The 19,846-nt window shown below is 37.7% G+C and overlaps 1 protein-coding gene across 3 annotated transcripts in view; it reads right to left on the minus strand.

Moving 5' to 3' along the window:
* Positions 1 to 19,846, minus strand: part of TMTC2 (transmembrane O-mannosyltransferase targeting cadherins 2) — a 239,196-nt gene that overhangs the window by 4,808 nt on the left and 214,542 nt on the right. For 2 of the 3 annotated variants that reach the window (XM_089524013.1, XM_089524014.1), the window contains exons 10-11: positions 18,747 to 18,861; positions 17,949 to 18,012 (exon numbers count right to left, since the gene is read on the minus strand). In XM_089524013.1, the coding sequence (XP_089380139.1) occupies positions 17,949 to 18,012; positions 18,747 to 18,861 (179 nt within the window). Of the gene's footprint in view, positions 1 to 14,594; positions 14,684 to 17,948; positions 18,013 to 18,746; positions 18,862 to 19,846 lie in introns of those variants that run through there. The other variant, XM_089524015.1, reaches the window with a different exon arrangement.

A 19,846-nucleotide genomic window follows, 5' to 3' on the forward strand; every position in this document is an offset into this window, starting at 1 on the left:
AACAATGTGAATGTATATAGGAATTATATTTATATATTTTATATACGGTATGTAATTTATAGATAAAGTATACAGTTGGCCCTCCTTATCCACGGATTGTTTTATTCATGGATTCAAGCATCCATGGCTTAAAAATATTCAGAAAAAACATAAATTCCAAATAGCAAATCTTGATTTTCCATTTTATGTAAGGGACACCATTTTGTTATGCCATTGGATTGAATGGGACTTGAGCATTTTTGGATTTTGTTATCCATGGGGTGTCTTGGAACCAAACCCCATTGGATAACAAGGGCCCACTGTATTTATCTCAGCACTGTGATCACCATACTGTTAGTTCTGGAAACAATTTGTTTACCAAGAAAATCATGTCATTTCATTATCAACCCATGAAAACAGGTTAAATATAAAATGGAATGCAAACTTCTTTTAGTAGTCTCCCTGAATATTTTTTTCTGTGCTATCCTAGTTGACATTTGAAACCTGTTCTCCCTATAAATTTAACAAATAAATTAGTTACTTTGGTGGAAGCACAGTACTGAAGCTGATACACAAAAGCTGATACATCATTAACTTAGCCCAGTCTTCTATCCTATTGTTGATACTTCATGACTAATCCACACAAACAAGATAACAATATCCCAAGAAAAGTGGTGAACAAGGTACACTTCAGCTATCACACAGAGACATAGACAAAAAGGGCTTCATAAAATAGATAATTCCTGATAAGTCATCAGTTATCTGGAAATGTGCCACTCCAATGACAAAATGGAGAGGAAAAAAAGCAGCACACCCACACATCCAATTTGGGTCCAGTTAACGTCTCTTACTGAAGTCTAATGTGGAACTCTGTGCCAGATCATGTCTGCTTTTATTTTGATGAAATCAACACATGTCATTATCAAATAATTTTTGCCCATGACTAAGTTTTGGATGGCCCATATTTCCAGTAAACCAACTATTGTGAGAGTATAATGGCACAAAATTAAATCCCTTTTCTTGTGGTTACGGTACAATGCTGTTAATAAGCATATATGCTGTAGAGTAGTCTTTCCTAATCTGGTATCCTTAAGATGCAGCAGGCCACAACTCTCATTGCATTCAACCAGCATAATTCTGAATGTAGATGATGAGAGTTGTACTCCAGCATACTTGGAAGGTGCCAGGATAGGAAAGGCTGTTTTGTAGCCAATATTCACTGTGTACAAGCCCCATCCCTATTCTGTCAGTCTTCCTGCTAAACTGAATTAGCAATCCTGCTAGTCAGGTAGGAAAGCCCTTTTGCCAACTCTGAAATTCTGTGATTGTTGCATTCAAAATGACTGAGTAATTCTGCAGCTGAAAATGAGATTGGGGAAAAACCCTGTTAGTCCTTTGAAATGTCAACTTCTAGTAAAAGAAATGGGTATGAGGTGTGACCATCATTGAAGTACTATATTTAAAGTAATGTTACTTGCCATTTTTTTGTTTTTGTTTTTTTTAAGAAACACCTTGTTTTGAAACAACTGGTGCATTTGATTTGCCTTTCTGTTCATATTAGTGCAGAAGTCATTCTGCCTATTTCAACTGAGAATGCAATTTGTATGATTTGTGTCTTGGAAAAATAATGCCATTTTAATATCAGAAACAGAGAACTATGTAGATTGCTCAATATCTCTCTCTCAGTGCAGAGAATATATTTCCCTATTCAAAATAAAACATTATTTACTATGTGTGTCTTGGGAGGGAAGTCGTTTTGACTTCAGATGTGAAACAAATGACTTCATTCTGCCTTAGACATTTTCACATGTTAAGTGAAAATGGCATCCTTTGTCAGTACAGGACACATGGAGTTGAACACAAAATGGTTCCTTCTCTGGAATATGTCACATGAATAACTGCTTCATGTGGCATCACAGTAAGCCAGACCTAGTTTTAGGACTATGCATCAATGATGACTAAGGAATGTGTGGCACTTGTCTGCTTATGCCAGAGCTGAAATCAGCAAATCTTTGGTTACTGTCTCCTGTATTCCACTTCATTCAGTTTAGATTTTATCTAAAATAGCCCAAGAAGCTTCATTCACATTAGCAATGGCAGTGAGCAACTATTGGCCCAAAACATGTGGGATTTGTCACAACCATAAAAGAAATGACCACCCACCCCCCAGACACATAGACCACATGAAAAGAAAGCTATTGCCTTCACGCATTTCCTTCTGGAGACAAAGGCTTTACATCAAAAGAAGCCAGCTGGCAGTTCTATTAAACTTTTAACTGAAGTCCTTTATGATCCGCTTGCAAATTATGTAGTTATTAGGAAATTCCTGGGCTTAGCCTTTGGAGACTTATGGTCCTACTACAGTTAAAGCTTGCTGTACTACCCAGGAAGAGTGCAATGATTATCATGGCACCAGAGTGACCTCAAACACCATGGCATTTCATTACTGTTGCTGCAGTTGAAAATCCAAGTGAAACGTGTTGGTAGAGAAACTGAGGCCAAGACAAAATGCCTTATTTATGCAATGGGATTTTGGCACAAAAATAAGCTATAGGTCATTATAAATGTGAAAGTTAAATGGAAAGCAGCTGCAAAATGTTTTTAATATTAGCTGAAAAACACATTTTAGGCCCAAGCTGACAAACATGGGCAGAAAAGTTTATTTTCAGGAATCAGACTGATGTGGCCCAAGTTCTGCTGAGCTGTAGAGTCAGTTTTAACTACCATTTTATGCTCCTGCAGGGCAGGGCTGTTATTTTTCACTGTCTTGTTCTATTCTGTATTTTGTCATGCACTCAGGTCCTTTTCCTCCACTTACTGATATTCTTACATATTTTTCTTTTCAGAATAAATTTAGTCACATTCTGCATTCTGTGTTGACTCCTGCACATATTTTCTCTTCCTTCACAATCTCATACTTCACTTTTTATACTGTCATCATGTCCCAGCCATCACAACTCCTTTCCATTCTTCCATTCTGACTCTCTGCTCAAATACATTATCTTGTCATTCCAAAATGTACTCCTCTTTTCAAGCATGGCTTTGCCATTGCCGATGCTATTCTCTTGCTCTACAAAGGCTTACAAAGTCTTAGTTTGCATTCCAACTCATATTAACTTTGTGGAAATGGCTGTGCAAGCTATCCACTTGTTTGCAGTTATAGTCACCAACACCACATGCAAGAACAAACCTTTCATACAACACTCTTAATGTCTTTTTTTTCATTTTGCTGAGTATATTCAAACAACTTTATAAACAGAGACCAATAATTAGCATTACTGATTTCCTTGCTGTAGGACAGGAGCTAACATATACAGAAATTTCAAGAGGTTACTATGGGACCAAGAATTATGAGTTCTGGTTCTCTGTTTCTTATAGAAAAGGCAGTGTATCTAATACGAACAAAATTCATATCATTGTGATTGATACTATTATGCAATATGCCTAAATTTTGGTAACAGAAATATCAGCATAAGAAACTGCAGATAACAATTGCAGTTTTGATGCATGTCTTGGTAAGAGGGCTGGAAATATACTTGTTACTGGAGATGAACTGAAACATAACTGTCTTACTGGGATCTAGGAATGACTGGATTTCTATCTGTATTTATGTCTTCAACTGTGCATGCACACACCTTCCTCTACATGTAAATATTCACTACATGTTCTCATGTTTATTAGTGCAAAATACTTATTTTAGTTGAAATTTTCTTATTACATAAAACATAATACTACCAACACCTAAAAAGAAAAAAGTAAGAGAGAAGAGATTAGAACACCGAGAAAACGAAGAAGCTAACAAAAAAGATATAAAGATTAAAATGATTTCTTATCTTCATTTCATCAGTTATTTAACCTTACAATGGCATTTTACAGAGCGCCCAAAAAGGGCACTATGCTGGCGCCTGTGTTTGCTGTGCCAGGGAACCGCAGCGGACAAACCGCGTGGTTCCCCGGAGCAGCAAAAAGAACCCGCAAAAAGCGGTTTCTTTTTGCAGCATGGCTATGACGCCGCAAGGTGCCAATGGCGCACTTGCAGCATCATTTCCGTGCCATGACGTGCGAATGCTAAGCGTCCACTATATCAAAATGGTGACGCCCATGTATAATGGGCACCGCCATTTTGTACGTGCTCAGCAGGTACTAGGGTTAGGGGTGTCTGGAAAGGACGCCCCTTCCTAACCCTAGTACGTACCAAGCACGTACTTTTTGGTGGTGTGTAACCCACCAATGCTTCTCTCCTCTAATACAATTCCTCTCTCTATAAAATCTCCCTACAAATAAACAAACTCAGGACTTAACATATATTTTATCTTCTACAAAAAAATCAATAAAGGCATAGGAATTTCATCAAATAACATTATAAATCTTGTTAATCCTTATCAATTCAAATAACTAATCAATAGTTTATCTTAACTCTCTGAATTACTAATTTAATAATCTATCATAATAACTTATTTCCTTTTTATAGTGAAGCTACTTTCCCATCCTTAATTCTATTACAAATAATATCTCTTCTTTTATCCAGCAAATCTGTATACAAAAAACAATTATCTCCATTCGTGTGTGTGTGTCTGCGTGTGTGTGCATGTGTGTGCAAAATCTATCCCATATACGTATCTAACATATTACATTTCCCAGACTTTCTCTTTAAATTTAATATAGTCCAGAAGCATTCTTACAAAAACATTTCCTTTTGGTAACTCAGACAATCCACATCAAGTAACAAATCAACATTCATATTATTCCTAGACCAGATAAAGCCAACATTTATATTTATCACTTATAAACATTTATATTTAATGCAAGGCCTTCCATCAAATCACAGCCATTGTAAAAATTGTAATAACACTGTAAAAACATCTCCGCACACACAAAAAAGCTTGGGATGAGTACATTATCCCACAGACGTCTTTCATTTTAGTCCTCAAAGAATAACTGTGTCAATCAGGAAAATGCATATGTAAAGGGATCTTGTAGCACAAACATTCCTCAAATATGCATCTGAGGAAGTAGGCTCAAATCTATGAGAGCTCATGCTACCAATTTTCTTTCAGATAGTCTCAAAGGTGCTACAAGATCTGTTTGCATACCCATCTTGGACTTGTGTATGCTATTTAGTTCCAAGTACAGAATACAAGACTCTGACCAAAATGCTTCTCATTCACAGTCCCTCTCACCTCCAACATCAACATCGTTTCTCTGACATTGAAACGTTTAATTTCAATAAAGTCCTCCAGAGCCACCATTTCTCTCTGATATTAAATCCCTTGATCTCATCTGGTATTTCAAGATCCACTTCCAACACAATCCTCCTTCTTACTGGAAAAATAAAGAGACACCCCTGTCCTTCTCAAAAACTATTATTCCAGCTTGAATTTTCACATTTTTCCTCCTTCTGGAGGAGGAAACCATATAAGCTTCAGTTTCTCCAAAGAAGCCCTTCCATTCTCTTTTTGTCAGCATCTGGTCCAACTCCTCTCTAAACAATTTCATCTCTTTAAATATTTCTTCATAAATTGCTTGGCCATTTCCGTAACCTTCCCGTAACTTTGAATGTTGACATCTGTATTATCCAACAAATTCTTTTAGGTGGTCAAGAAGTTAGATTCACTTATATTTCTGTAAATATGACAACAATACTGAGCAAGCCAAAACAAGTTCTTCCCCATGGGAACTTGCATACAGTGTACTTTAAAAATAATCCAACATAATTCCATCAGAAAAAAAGAGAAAGAAAAAAGCTTAAACTTCCTATTTTTATATTACTGTACCCTTTATTCATTTAAGCTTTTTGCACATATGACATGATATTAAAATCAATTCACTTCTATTAATTGAGAAAGGAGGCAACACAGTGAGGAATGATATCACTGCAGAACTGCATACCTCAGATGAAAAGTTGACTAAAGAAAGCGAGGTGGCAGATTTATTTATTTTTGTCCTTGTAGACTTGCTTTCACTCCACTCCACTGATCCAATTGCATCCAACTGCTAAGATTTCCACAGTTGATGCACTGGACGCGGGAGTTTCCAATCACTTATGGGTGCTCTCCCAATCTTTCATTTATCCAGGGAGATGATGTTGCATCCATGCTGATAGTTACCACTGCCAAAGCTTCTCCTCTCATGGAGCCTCATGGAGGAGCTTCAGTCAGACATAGTAACTGTCACCTGGAAATCATGTAAAATTCTTCTCTATGCATAGTTGTAACAGGGTTAAAACGCATTAGGCACATGCCTTGTTCCCACTGTCTCACCTTCTCCATTTGGAACAAGTTCTTCCTAATAGTTTTTTGTGGGTTTTTCAGGCTATGTGCCATGTTCTAGGAGAACATGTGCCATATTCTCTTCGGAGAATGATGATGCCAGCCACAGATGCCGGCAAAACGTCAGGAATAAACTCTTCTAGAACATGGCCACTTAGCCCGAAAAACCCACAAAAAAACCTATAGATGCCAGCCATGAAAGCCTTCTACGTTCTTCCTAATACTTCAAATTCCATTCAGCTATGTATTTTTAAACAGAACCAGCTCTCTGCTAGATGACACAACCAACATGCTTTAGTATGTTTATAATATTATTATTAAACTAAATCTGCAAGAGGCGTACATTCTAGAAACAATAATTACAAATTAATACAATTTAAATTACAACAATAACTATAAAATAACATATGGTAGGTTAAAATGACAAAGGAAATAAGGTTTATGTAATGGCGGAGAACGCTTCCCTAAATAAAAGTGTCTACAACTCAGCTTTAAAGCTGGTCAAAGAGGTGACGAAATGAACTTGTGTGTGAAGGTAGTTCCAGGAATAGGGGTGGCCAATGAGAAAGGGTGGATGCAAGATGAAGACATGAACATCCTTGGTTGTAACAGCAGTCCTTGATTACTCAACCAAAGCGTATGTGAGGAAAGGTAAGGAGAAACTAACTCTGACAGGTAGGGAAGAACCAATCCACGGAGAGCTTTAAAAGTCACTACTAAAAGTTTATAACATGTTCAAAGTGGGAGGGGAAGCCAGGGATGTGAGGGCAGGAACAGTGAGATACGATTAAAGTAGTGAATATATATGTACACAGACAGACACAATCCAACTGCCTCCTGTCCAAGCCTGATTGACGTCTAGTATTTGGCTTTGTTTTCCTTTCATAAACCAAGCAATTATAAGGTCTTTGCTGCTCCCTGGGATTTAATGCTCTAAAACGCACAGTACCCAAGTATTTTAGCTGTACATTCTAACAGCCCCTGCTCCTAAATGGACAGAGCCACTCATCTCTATTTGGAGGTTTCAGTTTGCTAATTGAAAACATGTACAGTAGCTTGATAAAGAGCAATGAAGTAATAAAAGAGAAAATGAAAAAGATTTATCTGTAGCCTGCATCACTAAGCATGAAAGCTGCTCACGGCGGCCCTGCTTCATCTTGCCGATGACTACGTTATAATGTGCCATCAGGCCTTTTAATCCTCCTGTGTTGATGGCAAGAATTTTCGCTTGAACTTTTATTACTGGTGTCACTGCCATACAGCAGCATGCTATTTTCCAAAGCAATCAAAATGTCAACAGCTTCTCTTTTTTATATATATATTGCTAAAGAGAACTGTGCACAGCCGAATCATTTTGGAGGTGGCATTTATTTTTTGACAGACCCCTGAAGTGTTACTTTCAGAGTGAGACATGGACATGGAAGCTGCCCCTGAGGCTCTTGTGATGCTACTTTTGAGAGCAGGTACCAACTGCCATCAAGCTATGAGCACACATGAACTGTGGGAGGGGAGTCCAAATTTTAACACCAGGAACCCCACAGAGAGTAAGACCTGTAGTTCCTTATATTCTACAGGTCTTACTCTCTGCAATCCAAAAGGGCAATGTCCTTTTGACAAATTCCAAAGAAGCATACTTGCAATACACCTGATACGTATGACACTGATACATTTTGTATACGTTGTCTTCAATCTAGTCATGCCAGTCCTGACTAGTGAAATAGTAAGATAAAAGAAGCAAAAATTGAGAAAATGTGACTAACAAGCATTTTAGGACTTTATTCTATTTTAAAACAAGATGTGCACATTTTATTGGCACCTTTTGTTCCTTGCTTGTTTGGAGAACGGTAACACCCAGAAGGCTAAAAATGTTAGCTTTCTTGGAAATGTAGGGATGCCATCTCCAGTCCCTGCTCTGATAAGGTTATTGGTACTATCAAATTGAAACCCATATGTTCAGTGCTATCAGAATGGACACACTCAGAGAGCTAAACATATCTGGATGTGCTTGATGCAAGAATTCCATAGGAGTGGCTCCTACAACATCCATTTGTACATGACAACCCACTCCAGAAGGGCATTCAGTGACATTTGATGGCTCCAAAGTGGAAGTGATAAATCCATACTGGGTTTTAGTCCAAACTTTAAAGGAGCTATCCATGCTCCTTAACCTTATCCCTCCAATAGGCTGAGCACCTTTGATGTTTAAATAAAAAACAGAGAAGAGTAATTTCTCTGCTGACATTGGAGCCACTAGCAAACACAGAGGGAATATATTGTACAGACTTATATTTTTCTGTGCCAATTGCCCTTGCTTGACTGGGTCTGCTGCAAAAGACTAACTTCATAAACCATTCTAGAATCACCAAGGTAGCATGCAATAAAATTTTGTAGAGACTGTTCCCTTTACTTTAACAGAGTTAGGAATTCATTCATATTGAAATGCAAAAAAAGGCCATTTTTATTCTCTTACCAAAATGCATCATAAGGTAGGAAAAGAAATCCTGTAAACATGAGCATATGCCAGACTTCCTTGACTGTTCAGATAACTGACACACCAGCTAAATTCAGGATAAGGTGGGGAAAATCTTGGAACTGACTTGCCTCAAAAATAGGATGTAGATTACATTACCTTTCAGACTACAACATAATGCAATAAATTTTCAGTCTATTAGGATGTATTCTTTTAAACTTCTGTTTCAACTTCAGTTTCCTAATTTGCACATATCTTTTGGGGAAAACCTAAAACCTTTGCACACTCATATATCCGAAATTGGTGAATGATATCTGACTTTTGCATTTTCACAAATTTCTTATATATTCTATTATTAAATATTGGAAAAGAAGTAATATGACATTTAAAACTATTAAATCCTACAGACTACTATAAATACCGCAAAGAACATCTGAAGTAAGAAAGGTGTCTGTTGCTGTTGTTAATATGTATCAAGAGCTGTGATACATAGAATTTTTAAAATGCTCTCTACAGTTATTATCTTGATCCGTGTGGCAACTAAGTGACACATGTAAAATACTGTTTTACTGTAAAATACTGTAATATAAAAAACTACTAAATATTCACATTACAATTTTTCAAAAAAAATATTTGTGTGTTTAATACTGCAGAGTATTTCTTGAAAAAATACTGCATAGAATTTAAAATAAATGGGAATGTAAGTGTTACAGACCCCACAATGTGTTTATAATTAAACCCTTCTGGTTTCCTTGTTCTATTACCTCCAGGATTATAAAATGTAATTATTGCTTGCAATTGTCTGATCACTTGGAAAATATCACCATATTCAAATCACTGGATGTTTGTTTAGTGGAATCAAGCTGTTTAAAGGAATAAAACCATACCTGAGACCTATAGTTTAATCATTTTCACCTCCAGCAATTTTTTTTAGTTATCAAATGGTAGCTCCCCCCCCCCCCCCTTTCAACGATGGCAAATGACTTCTGTCAAAGATATCTTATAACTTTTGTGTCATTTGAGACCTGATGCTAAGAGAGGCTGGATGGGCAATACAAGATATATGAGGTGGAACAGAATGATTGCACGCAATGAAAACCAGGGATATACTAATCTGGTTAAGCATACTAATTGCACAATTGTTTATAATTGTATTATGGAGTACTTTGACTTTACATAAACAACTGTTTTAAGTCGTTATAGTACTGCTGCTGTTTTAATGTTTTCCATGTGCCTCAAATGAAAAATAAGTCATTGAATCAGGTGCTAAACTCATCAAGTATCCATTTGTAATGGGTTCATTTACACAACCTCAATGAGTTCAAATAGCATTATAGTACATCAAAATATTTCCTATCAATTACTATTATAGTTTCACTCTTCTTAATAATTAATTTATCTCCCAAGGGATCATTTCTATGGCTACTTCCTCATATTCACTTAAGAACATGAGGAGAAAATAAATGCAGCCACATTTATTTTCTCAGATCTTTGCAATGTGGTAGTGGTAAAAACTGTTCAAGGCATAGGCCAAATGGGCCTGCCATTTGTATGCCTCAGGCCCTTCACCTTGCTACCATTATATCATACTAAAATATGTGGGGAGAAATAATTTGCTCTGTAGAACTGGCTCTTTCTCAATAAAAACTAAGCAGCATGCCAAAGGCCAGAATCCGGCTGGTGTTTTATGTTTAAGTTGCTCTGCAGAAGGGGATTGACAATTTTATCCAATGCTAAACATCCACTTTCAATTTTGAAGTTTATTTATTCTATTTATTCAATGTATATTCTACCTCTCTCCCAGCACAGGAAGGCATCCACAAAGTAACAGAAGCAGAGTTGTGTATTCAGTGTGTACCTGTGCTGCACGTGCAGATGGGCATTATGCAATGTACATGGATACATATGAACATTTTGACAGTGCATTTGGTTGCACATACAGTGTCTTAGTTCAGCTGTGCAACACTGCCATTCAGCACAAGGGATATGGAGCACAGTATTAACTTTACATGCAGTGATTTTATGCAGTGCAATTTCAGCCAAAATGTCCCGAATTTCCAATCAGGCCATTGACAAAAGCTTTCTATAATATTAGCAAAAAGCCACAGTTCAGTGCAAACACATGCCCAACACTAGACAGTGTCAGTTCTCAACCGTCTTCAACAGATACTCCAGATCAGCTTGCCACAAGCCAGGCATCAGAAACACGTGGGGAAAACAAAAGTGCTACTGAACAGAGTAGTTTCCAAGCATAATAGTGAGATATTTCAATGCTATTTGAAGGATGTATGCTTTGTATGCTATTAAAGTGCACAGAGGTGGAGCTGAGCTCCCAGTCATCAGCTTCTGAACTAGTAACTAATTTCTTTTCCATGTAATAAGATCACATGGAGAGTCTCACATTATTTGCATGTGGCTTTCCAATTATGTTTTCAATAACAGCCTGTTTTTCAAGTGCCCTTCCTCTGTGTAATGTAGTAATTATTTTCTTTTTAATTTGGCCAGTTGCCTAATGTCATGGCAATGAGATTCATTATGAAAAACTGTGACATGCAACAAAGCAAAAAACAAAAACAAAACCTTAATTGTTTCATATTTGAAGAAATTTACACCAGTAGTAAACAAAACAACACAAAACGCTGTGGCTTGTTTTGTAACATAAAGAAAAAAAGCTAGTATGTGAGTTTAATCAGATGACCAGAAGTGTCCTTCATCCTTCTCAAGACTAATTTCTGTTAAATAACAGATATAGAAAAAGATTAGATGTGAATGTCATTCAATTTGCTTTTTTAATGCATAGGAATCTATCAACGTACATAAATTTGTTAATACATGGAACAAAAAAGAACTTGAGATTTGAAGAATCCAAGTGTGGGAAAAGGAAAACCAGACAGTTGCTTCTGGCCAGTACCCCAGATTTGAGGTGCAACTTCACATGAATGCATCCTCTTCTGTTCAGTCACAACAGTCCATCTGTGGTCTGAGAGTGTGCATTCTAGAAAACTTTCATACCTTTCTGTTCAGGACTTATAGAAGGGGAAGCCACTTTCATACCTTACTGTTCAGGACTTATAGAAGGGGAAGCCACTGAACCCAACTTTTATTGCCCCCAGAGCGCCAGGACTATGATTTTCAGCCCCAAAGACACCGAAACAACTTGAATATGTGATTGCTTTCTTCTCTGCCCCCGCAACCCTCCAAACCCCAGGAAAACCTTGATTATTATTATTTGGCTACATTCTAGCCAGAACCGGAATCAGAAGTGATGTAATATTACTTACGATGTGGTGCCAAAATGTTGTGTGACTTGTGGGGGGAAACTCAAAATTTCCTTCTGTCCCTTGCACAGTTGCACATCCTCCCTAACAGCAGCTACCTTCCAGATATTTTGGACTATAACTCCCATCAGTATTAGGCCCATATTAGAGGGAATGGCCCACAATGCCCTTTCAAAGTGCTCTGTTTAGTTAGTGGTTCCTAACATGTTGATGGACTACAACTCCCAGAATCCCTCACAAAGCAAGAAACTGAACAACAACAGGAGACCTAAATCTGGATACCTCTGGTTTGCACAAAAAATTATCACTTTTATCCCCCAATACAAAGAACTCAATATCTTCCCAATGTTCAGTGCACTTTAAATACTTATCTGCACATTACCCTTTCAATAAGCCTACAAGGTGCGGCTGCACAATATCAAACCCTCAGGTCTCACATACACACTGAGTTCAGTAGTAGCAGGTGGTTCCCATGTTAGTAAGACAGTAAAATCTATTCCAGGACTGGAGTAGCTTTAAAGGAGCTATCCACGGTGCTGAATCTACTGGAGGGATTGAGAGTCTGGTAATTTAAAGAGGTCCTTTAAAAATCAGATTAAAAATTGGAGTGGATTAATCTGCCCACTGATAATTTATCAAAAATGGACAGTTTTCCCTAACTGCATTACACAATTAGGAGATGCTGGATGGAAATCTGCTACAAACAGAATATATTGCTGGCTGTTGCTTGTCTTTTCTGGGGAAGACAGACAGACAGACAGACAGACAGACAGACAGGTATATATTTCTCTAGAAAAGACAAGATATAAGTGTGTGGGTTTTAACATTTCCATCCCCATACATTGAAGTGTATGCCTGGATACACACTGAGGTGCAGAGAGGGATGTGTGCATACCCATGTATCTGTGTGGCCCATGGCTGCCAAACAATGCAAAATGTGCCTCTTGAGGCTTAAAAGGTTGTGCATTTCTGCTGTAAGGCAAAGTTAAGATTATAATTCTTTTGTACTACAGATAAGGCTGAGAGAACAGTGAATATAGGATTTCTTGATTTATAGCTTAGCCCGCACCCCTATTTCATATGGAATTTTATTTCTTAGCTCGCTCAATCTCTCTCCTCACGAAACATGGAATATTAATTTGAAATAAAGTTAAAAGTTCAAGGGAGAAAGCATCTCTCAGCCTGAACTCAGCATCCTTTACTCAGTGGGGCTCACTTCTGACTAAACGTGCAGTAGAGCAGTGGTTCTAAACCCCTTTAATACAGTTCCTCATGTTGTGGTGACCCCCCCAACCATAAAATTATTTTCGTTGCTACTTCAGAGCTATAATTTTGGTACTGTTTTCCAATGGTCTTAGGCGAGCCCTGTGAAAGGGGTCTTAGCCCACAGATTGAGAACTGCTGCAGTAGAGGAACACATGTTTAAGCGCCACACTATAGCTACTTTTCTCCTGAGTACAAATGAAAATATATTAATGTTCAGTGGGCAGTTGTAGGCCAAACTCTTCACAAGTACCTACATATATTTGTCATAAAGATACAGCTCATGAGAGTGTTTGAAATGGCCTGAAAAATGCCCAAAGGTAATCATATACAGTATGTAGGTCTGTGTAATCTGAATGTGATCTATCTGGTCTTACAGTGGTAAGAATAATTTATCTGAACATCTCTTAAAGTTGTAATCCTAAATTTAGAAAGAATTCTTCAACTGAAAGGGGAAAAGTACGCCATATGTCAGAGGGAAAAAGTTGATGATATTATCTCCAAAATACAATTAAATGAGCAGACTGGGTAGGCTTTGCATTAAAAACAATCCCTATATTATCCATTTTAATTTACTGATATATTAATGGGGCTGTTTTCCAAATAAGGATTAAAATACTCTGCGAGAGGTAAAAATCTTGCTGAATTCTTTTTAATTGAATTCAGACAGATGGTTTAATTTCTGAAATGCTAATATACTGCTGTGAATTCTATATTTCATTGCACTTTACTTTTGAGTGACACGAAAGGATTTGTTCAAAAGACAGACAATGGCTCTGAATAAAAAACGATGAAAACTGTTCTGCATCCACCAAAATGTTGCTTTGGTATTATGACTCACAGAATTGGAACTAAGAGGTATAGGTATATGTTGTAACCTTTCAGGCTATGACTCCTTCTCAAACACAATCTCCTAATTTCAGAGCTATTGCAACCTCCAATTACCTCAGCTCAATGACTATTTTTTAAAAAACTTCATGTCACTAAAATTTCAAGTACAGTCAGCCCTCCATATCCACAGATTCTGCATCCACAGATTCAATCATCAATGGCCTGGGTATTTAAAAAAAAAAACAATCAAAAAAGCAGACCTTAATTTTGCCATTTTATACAAAGGACACCATTTTACCATCCAACTGTATATAATGGGACTTGAGCATAAACAGCAGGCCCTAGAACCAAAACCCTAGTGGATTCCAAGGGCCCACTGTATTCTATATACATTCCACTGTTAGATGCACGACATCTACTGTTGGGACCCTCCTTTGGACACAATGTATCAATAAAACATTTTGATTAGTGTGTGTATTGTCATAACTCACGCTCCATCTTAATGCCGAACACTTGCACTCTCCATTTCTTCTGTTCATTGCTCACCTCCATCTCAAGAAACTGCCTTCCAGTCACTAAGAGGCATGCACCTGCTGCACCAATGATGTAATGTTTAGAGAAGCTGGATAGAAATTGCTTTTAAACAAAGGGAAGCCAATTTTTACTATGGAGGAAAGCATATCAAGAGAATGTCTAGAGTTTGCTGTAGGGCCTTTTCAGGAGCCTTTTCTTCCCCCTTCCTTCTCTCAAGCCAGGCAGACTTGCCTTGTCATGCCTCATGGTTGCTAAGAGGCATGCACCTGTTCCCCCAATGACAGAATATTCATAAAAGCTGGGCAGAAAAAGCTTTCTTTTCCTTTTCTTTTTTAAAGGGAAGCTAATTTTTGCTATGCCTGAGGTTGGTTGAAGGCGTAAAGTAGGGGGAGGAAGCACTTAGTCCCACTCTTTTGCAGGGGCCAGTCAACACTCAATGGTACACACAAACACACAAGCTTTTCCTGCTTTTTCATATTTGCATTGCTTGCAGGCTGACTTTCCTCACACCCTCCTTGAGCAATGACTGCGCACCTCCCCCCCCCCCCCCCGCAAAAGGTTGTGTCTCACAATTTGTGAACCACTGCCAAATAAATACCCATCATGACAAATCCTCCATGAATGTGCCCAATCCCTTTTGAAGACTCACCTGTTTAAGATCGCATTGCCCGATTAAGTCCTTATAGGCCCCCCCACCGTAAAGGCTGCACAGGCAATGGTTGGCTAACCCGGGGGCATTTGTTGTTATTTTATTTTTGTATTGTTTTGTAATTTTAATACTGTTTTTTGGAATTTCTTATGTATTTTTAAATGTTGTGAACCGCCCTGATCTTATGGAAGGGCGGTATACAAATAAAACATTTATTATTTATTATTATTACAGCCTGTGACCATCGCAGGATTTTGTGGCAATGAATTTGTTATAGTAATACTTACAGAAGTGTGAGCATTTTCCTCAGTCCATATTAAGGAGCGAACTAACCTGATCCACATCTCCCCGAATAAAATAAATAATAATCATCATTTTTACCCCGCCTCTCTGTCAAGGATTGTGTAGAATAGAAGAGAACTCTTCTATGATTCTACTCTCCTCCCAGTGTTGCAATCCAGATTTCAACTTTAAAAATGTAACAAAATGTATATAGTACACATACATATTGGAGAGAAATTGCATATAAAATGTTGCTTTTTTATGCAGTTTTTGTTTTGTTTTTTTTTAAATGTAGATTGGTATGGAAGCAGGATGGCACTGACTTAAGAAATATGATATGCAAAACTGACACAGCCTGAAAACAGTCTGATCCATCCCCGTTAATAATACATCGTGGGGATAAGCACTTTCTTTTGCATGCCCCGAATCTCCTGCCAATCAGTTTCAAGGGGTGACATTGAGTTTATTGTAAAAGCCAGTTAAAAATGCTTTTCACTTTGCATTCTGTACAACATGCATAATTTTATAAACTTCTGTCATGTCCCCTATAGTTATATTTTTGTTCTACACAGTAAAGCACACACACACTAACACACACAGACTCAAATGCTTTAGTTTCTTGGAGTAGAAAAGGTCATGAAGAGTGCATTTTTAAAAATATGTGAACCAAATTTGGTATAATTTTAACATTAGATTTTAAGTTCAATATTCTCAGAGAATCCTCATATGATGAGGAATGGCATGTACCAGGCTAGAAAGGAGAACTATAAACTTCCAAAGTTTTAGATTAGTAATTATAAAGTCTGTCATAATCTTCAAGACAGAGTAAGGAAAGCTGCCTTATACCAAGGCAGATCATTGCTGTCTCACTCAGGGTCCTCTATGCTGCATGCTGTAGCTCTCTAGAATCTCAGAAAGGGGTCTTTCACAGCTTGTCATAGGGCTGAACCTGACAATTGAACTGAAACCTTTTTCTTACAAGGTATGTGCTCTGCCACTGAGCTCTACTTTAATAGCAGATGATTATTATTATTAGAAGGTTCCAGAATGTGTTTCTGATTATAAGGTTATTAAAATATCACAGTTGACTGGTAATACTTTCCAGAAAGTTGGGACAAAAGTCAGTTTTCACTGATGAGCAATTCCATATATGGCACATAATTTTTCTTTGATTGCTTTAGTGATTAGATTTTTGAACAAAAGGAAATTAAAATATACACATTGTCTCTTTCCATACACAGAACCCCTAAAACCACAACTACTTTCCCTCTCCCAAGAATATTCTGTAGTGGAGGCTGCATTTATTTTGCCTAAGGGTAACCCAGGCTTTCCTCCCCTTCCTGAATTTTTGGGTGTTTGCATGCATGGGTTTGTTACTGTGCTAAGATATTTAATCAAAGGGTTTTGAAGCAGCTGAATAGAAACAGCTGTATCTGACAAGGTGATGAAGATACAAGGCTTAAAACTGTCAAAAAGCTTAAGCATGCAAGCAGGACTGATATGAGACCAGGAGGGTGGTGGCACGTAGGTCATGGCACCTTTGTAAGGAATGCATCAGGGTTGTGGGCTAAAAGGCTTGTGAGTGATGAGTTTTATTTGAGGCCACACTTCAAAGTGCACTTGCCTTTTAAGAACAGATGCATGGGTAACTTCAGTAGCCTTCTCTTGAGATTAATGAGTTTATGTTGTTTTGCTTTCTTTCCTTACATTCAGACATGAAAACACAGATGCTGGGTGCTGCATCTTTACTGAAATACTGTTCCTCTGGACATAAAAAGGATTTAATTTGATAGTGCAATGCGTGTTTTGGTAAAATGCTGTTGGGAGGAAGTTAATTTGATTTTCACACCATAAAACTATCTTGATGTGCACTTTTAAAATATCTAATGCCATGGTTCCTGAACACACCAATATTAATTAGATGCTATCTCAAAAATGAGAGAAAGGGAGAAGCCAATGTACTGGTTTGAACATTGGATAATGACTATGGAAACCAGGGTTTGAATCCCCGCTCAGCCATGGAAACCCACTGGGTGACCTTAGGCAAGTCACACTCTCTCATCGTTAGAAAAGGCCAATTTTCAGAAAAGCCCTTCACCCAACTTTAGGGGGAAAAAATCTTTGATGAGACATCCTTCCCCTAAGTTTTCCTTCCTCTAAACAGAAAGGGGGAAAATCAAGATTACAGTTTGCAGAAATTCATTTGATGAATGATCAGTCTTGAGGTTTCATTAGAATGTTAATAATTTATAAATTATGTCTTAAATGAGAACATGTTTGCTAGACATTTTCACAGATCAAAACAGCAGAAGTCATAATTCTACTAAGAATATTACAAATTATTGCACTGTGATGAATCTGTGTTGTGTATTTCTTCCAAACACAGTACTTACATTGGGTCTCAGATCAGCTGCCCTTTTATAATACTTCTCGGCTGCTTCATTAAGGCTGGCTTGTCTGTTGAAGGAGAATGGGAGATGCTAGTTCAGTTGCATTCACAATGATGATTTAACATTGTGCAGTTGCAAAGTTCCCCCCCCCCCCCTTCCAAAATATCTTTACCATTATCAATAACTGGTAAATGAATAAATTACATTTAATATAATTATTAAGATGTAGGCCATATTGTCCAAGAGAAAATCAGCTTCACAGAATACTGCAAATGAATGATCCATATTCATGTTTTATATTCAAGTTAAATCATCTGTCTATCAGATTCCTATCAGCAGATGATGATCAGGAGCAGTGAGGGACAAGCCATATTCTCCTTCCGTTCTATGCATTTTTGTTCAACAATCTTCACATTGACATTAATAATTGAAAAGCTAGAAATGACAGAGAGGTAGATGAATTGCATCCCAATGCCAACAGGTAAGATGCTCCAGCTCATCCCAAAACCTGGTAACTGGAAAACAACTCAGTAATTAATAAGGGAACATCTCCCCCCTTTCCTTGTGCCCAAACACTGTAGGTTAGATGACATGATGTTTTTTTGGAAGCTCGCTGAAGAAATAAAGGTATATAAGATGCTAGAACACAATGGGTCTTTGCTTCGCAGACAGGCTTGCAGCCCTGCATAGCCACTGTATATGTAGCTTCTGTATGTCATAAGGTGGTTGGACTGGATGTCCCTTGTTGTCTCTTCCAACTCTACTATTTTTTTAAAAAAAGAGAGGGACTACAAGATTAACCTGAGCATGTGGGCCGCATTGAATACAACATCAAATTCTGTCTTGTCCAACTCAGCTGCTTTCTTTGCCATCTCTGCTGCTTCTATCAGGCGAGATTCTTCTAGGAGAAACTGGCCTGAAATATAAACATGAATATATGTAACTACCATGGGCTTAAAAAAGAAAGGCATATACAAAATGTCAGTTTAAGCTTGGATAACCACATCGAAGATAACTTCAATAATACATATTTTGCTGCATTTTTACCTCTAGAGAACAACTTCAAAATAATTGACAAGTAGTTGGTTGCATTTGTATCTTACCTTTCTTCTAAGAAACTCAAGTAGACGTACACCTATTCTGAATCTGAAGTGAAAAAAGATGCCCTTGGTCTGTGCCATTCTACCATACTAGAAAACTGCAAAGGAATATGCTAAAGACTCCCAAGTTGTGTAGAAGTACTGTGTAGCTGGCAGTATCAGAAAGCAATATGAATAAGCATCTGTACTGGCAGAAAGAGATTGTCTGCCATCAAGCATTTCAGACCCACTATCAGATTAAAATGTGGACTGAAATTGATTTGTGAATTCAGTTCTTCCAGAAATGTCTAAAGTTACAAGGCACCTAAAGTAGTCATCTGAGAATATAAGTATGTGCAGCATATAGGCTGCACCCATTAAATCAATCTGCTACCTCCAGGTGAAGCCAAGGATGTTGTCAAGTTTGCAGTTTGATATAAGATTGAACTACAAGTCCAGTTGGTCTCTGTTCTTAGAATACTGGACACCCTCTTCTCCATCACTTAAGAAATCTCTTCTCTATCACTTAGGAAATCACAACGTCTTAGGGTGGCTCTGAACTACAGCAAGTGACCTAAAACAATGCTAACAAAAGCTAAAGAACTTTTGGTTCAGTCTTAAATTTTTGATTTAATTAATCATAGAATCATAGAATCATAGAATCGTAGAGTTGGAAGAGACCACTAGGGCCATCCAGTCCAACCCCCTGCCATGCAGGAAATCCAAATCAAAGCATCCCTGACAGATGGCCATCCAGCCTCTGTTTAAAGACCTCCAAGGAAGGAGACTCTATCACCTTCCAAGGAAGTGCATTCCACTGCC

This window comes from Sceloporus occidentalis, unplaced genomic scaffold (genome assembly GCF_023333645.1).
Source record: "Sceloporus occidentalis isolate IW3139 unplaced genomic scaffold, rSceOcc1.0.p SCAF_5, whole genome shotgun sequence".
NCBI lineage: Eukaryota > Metazoa > Chordata > Lepidosauria > Squamata > Phrynosomatidae > Sceloporus > Sceloporus occidentalis.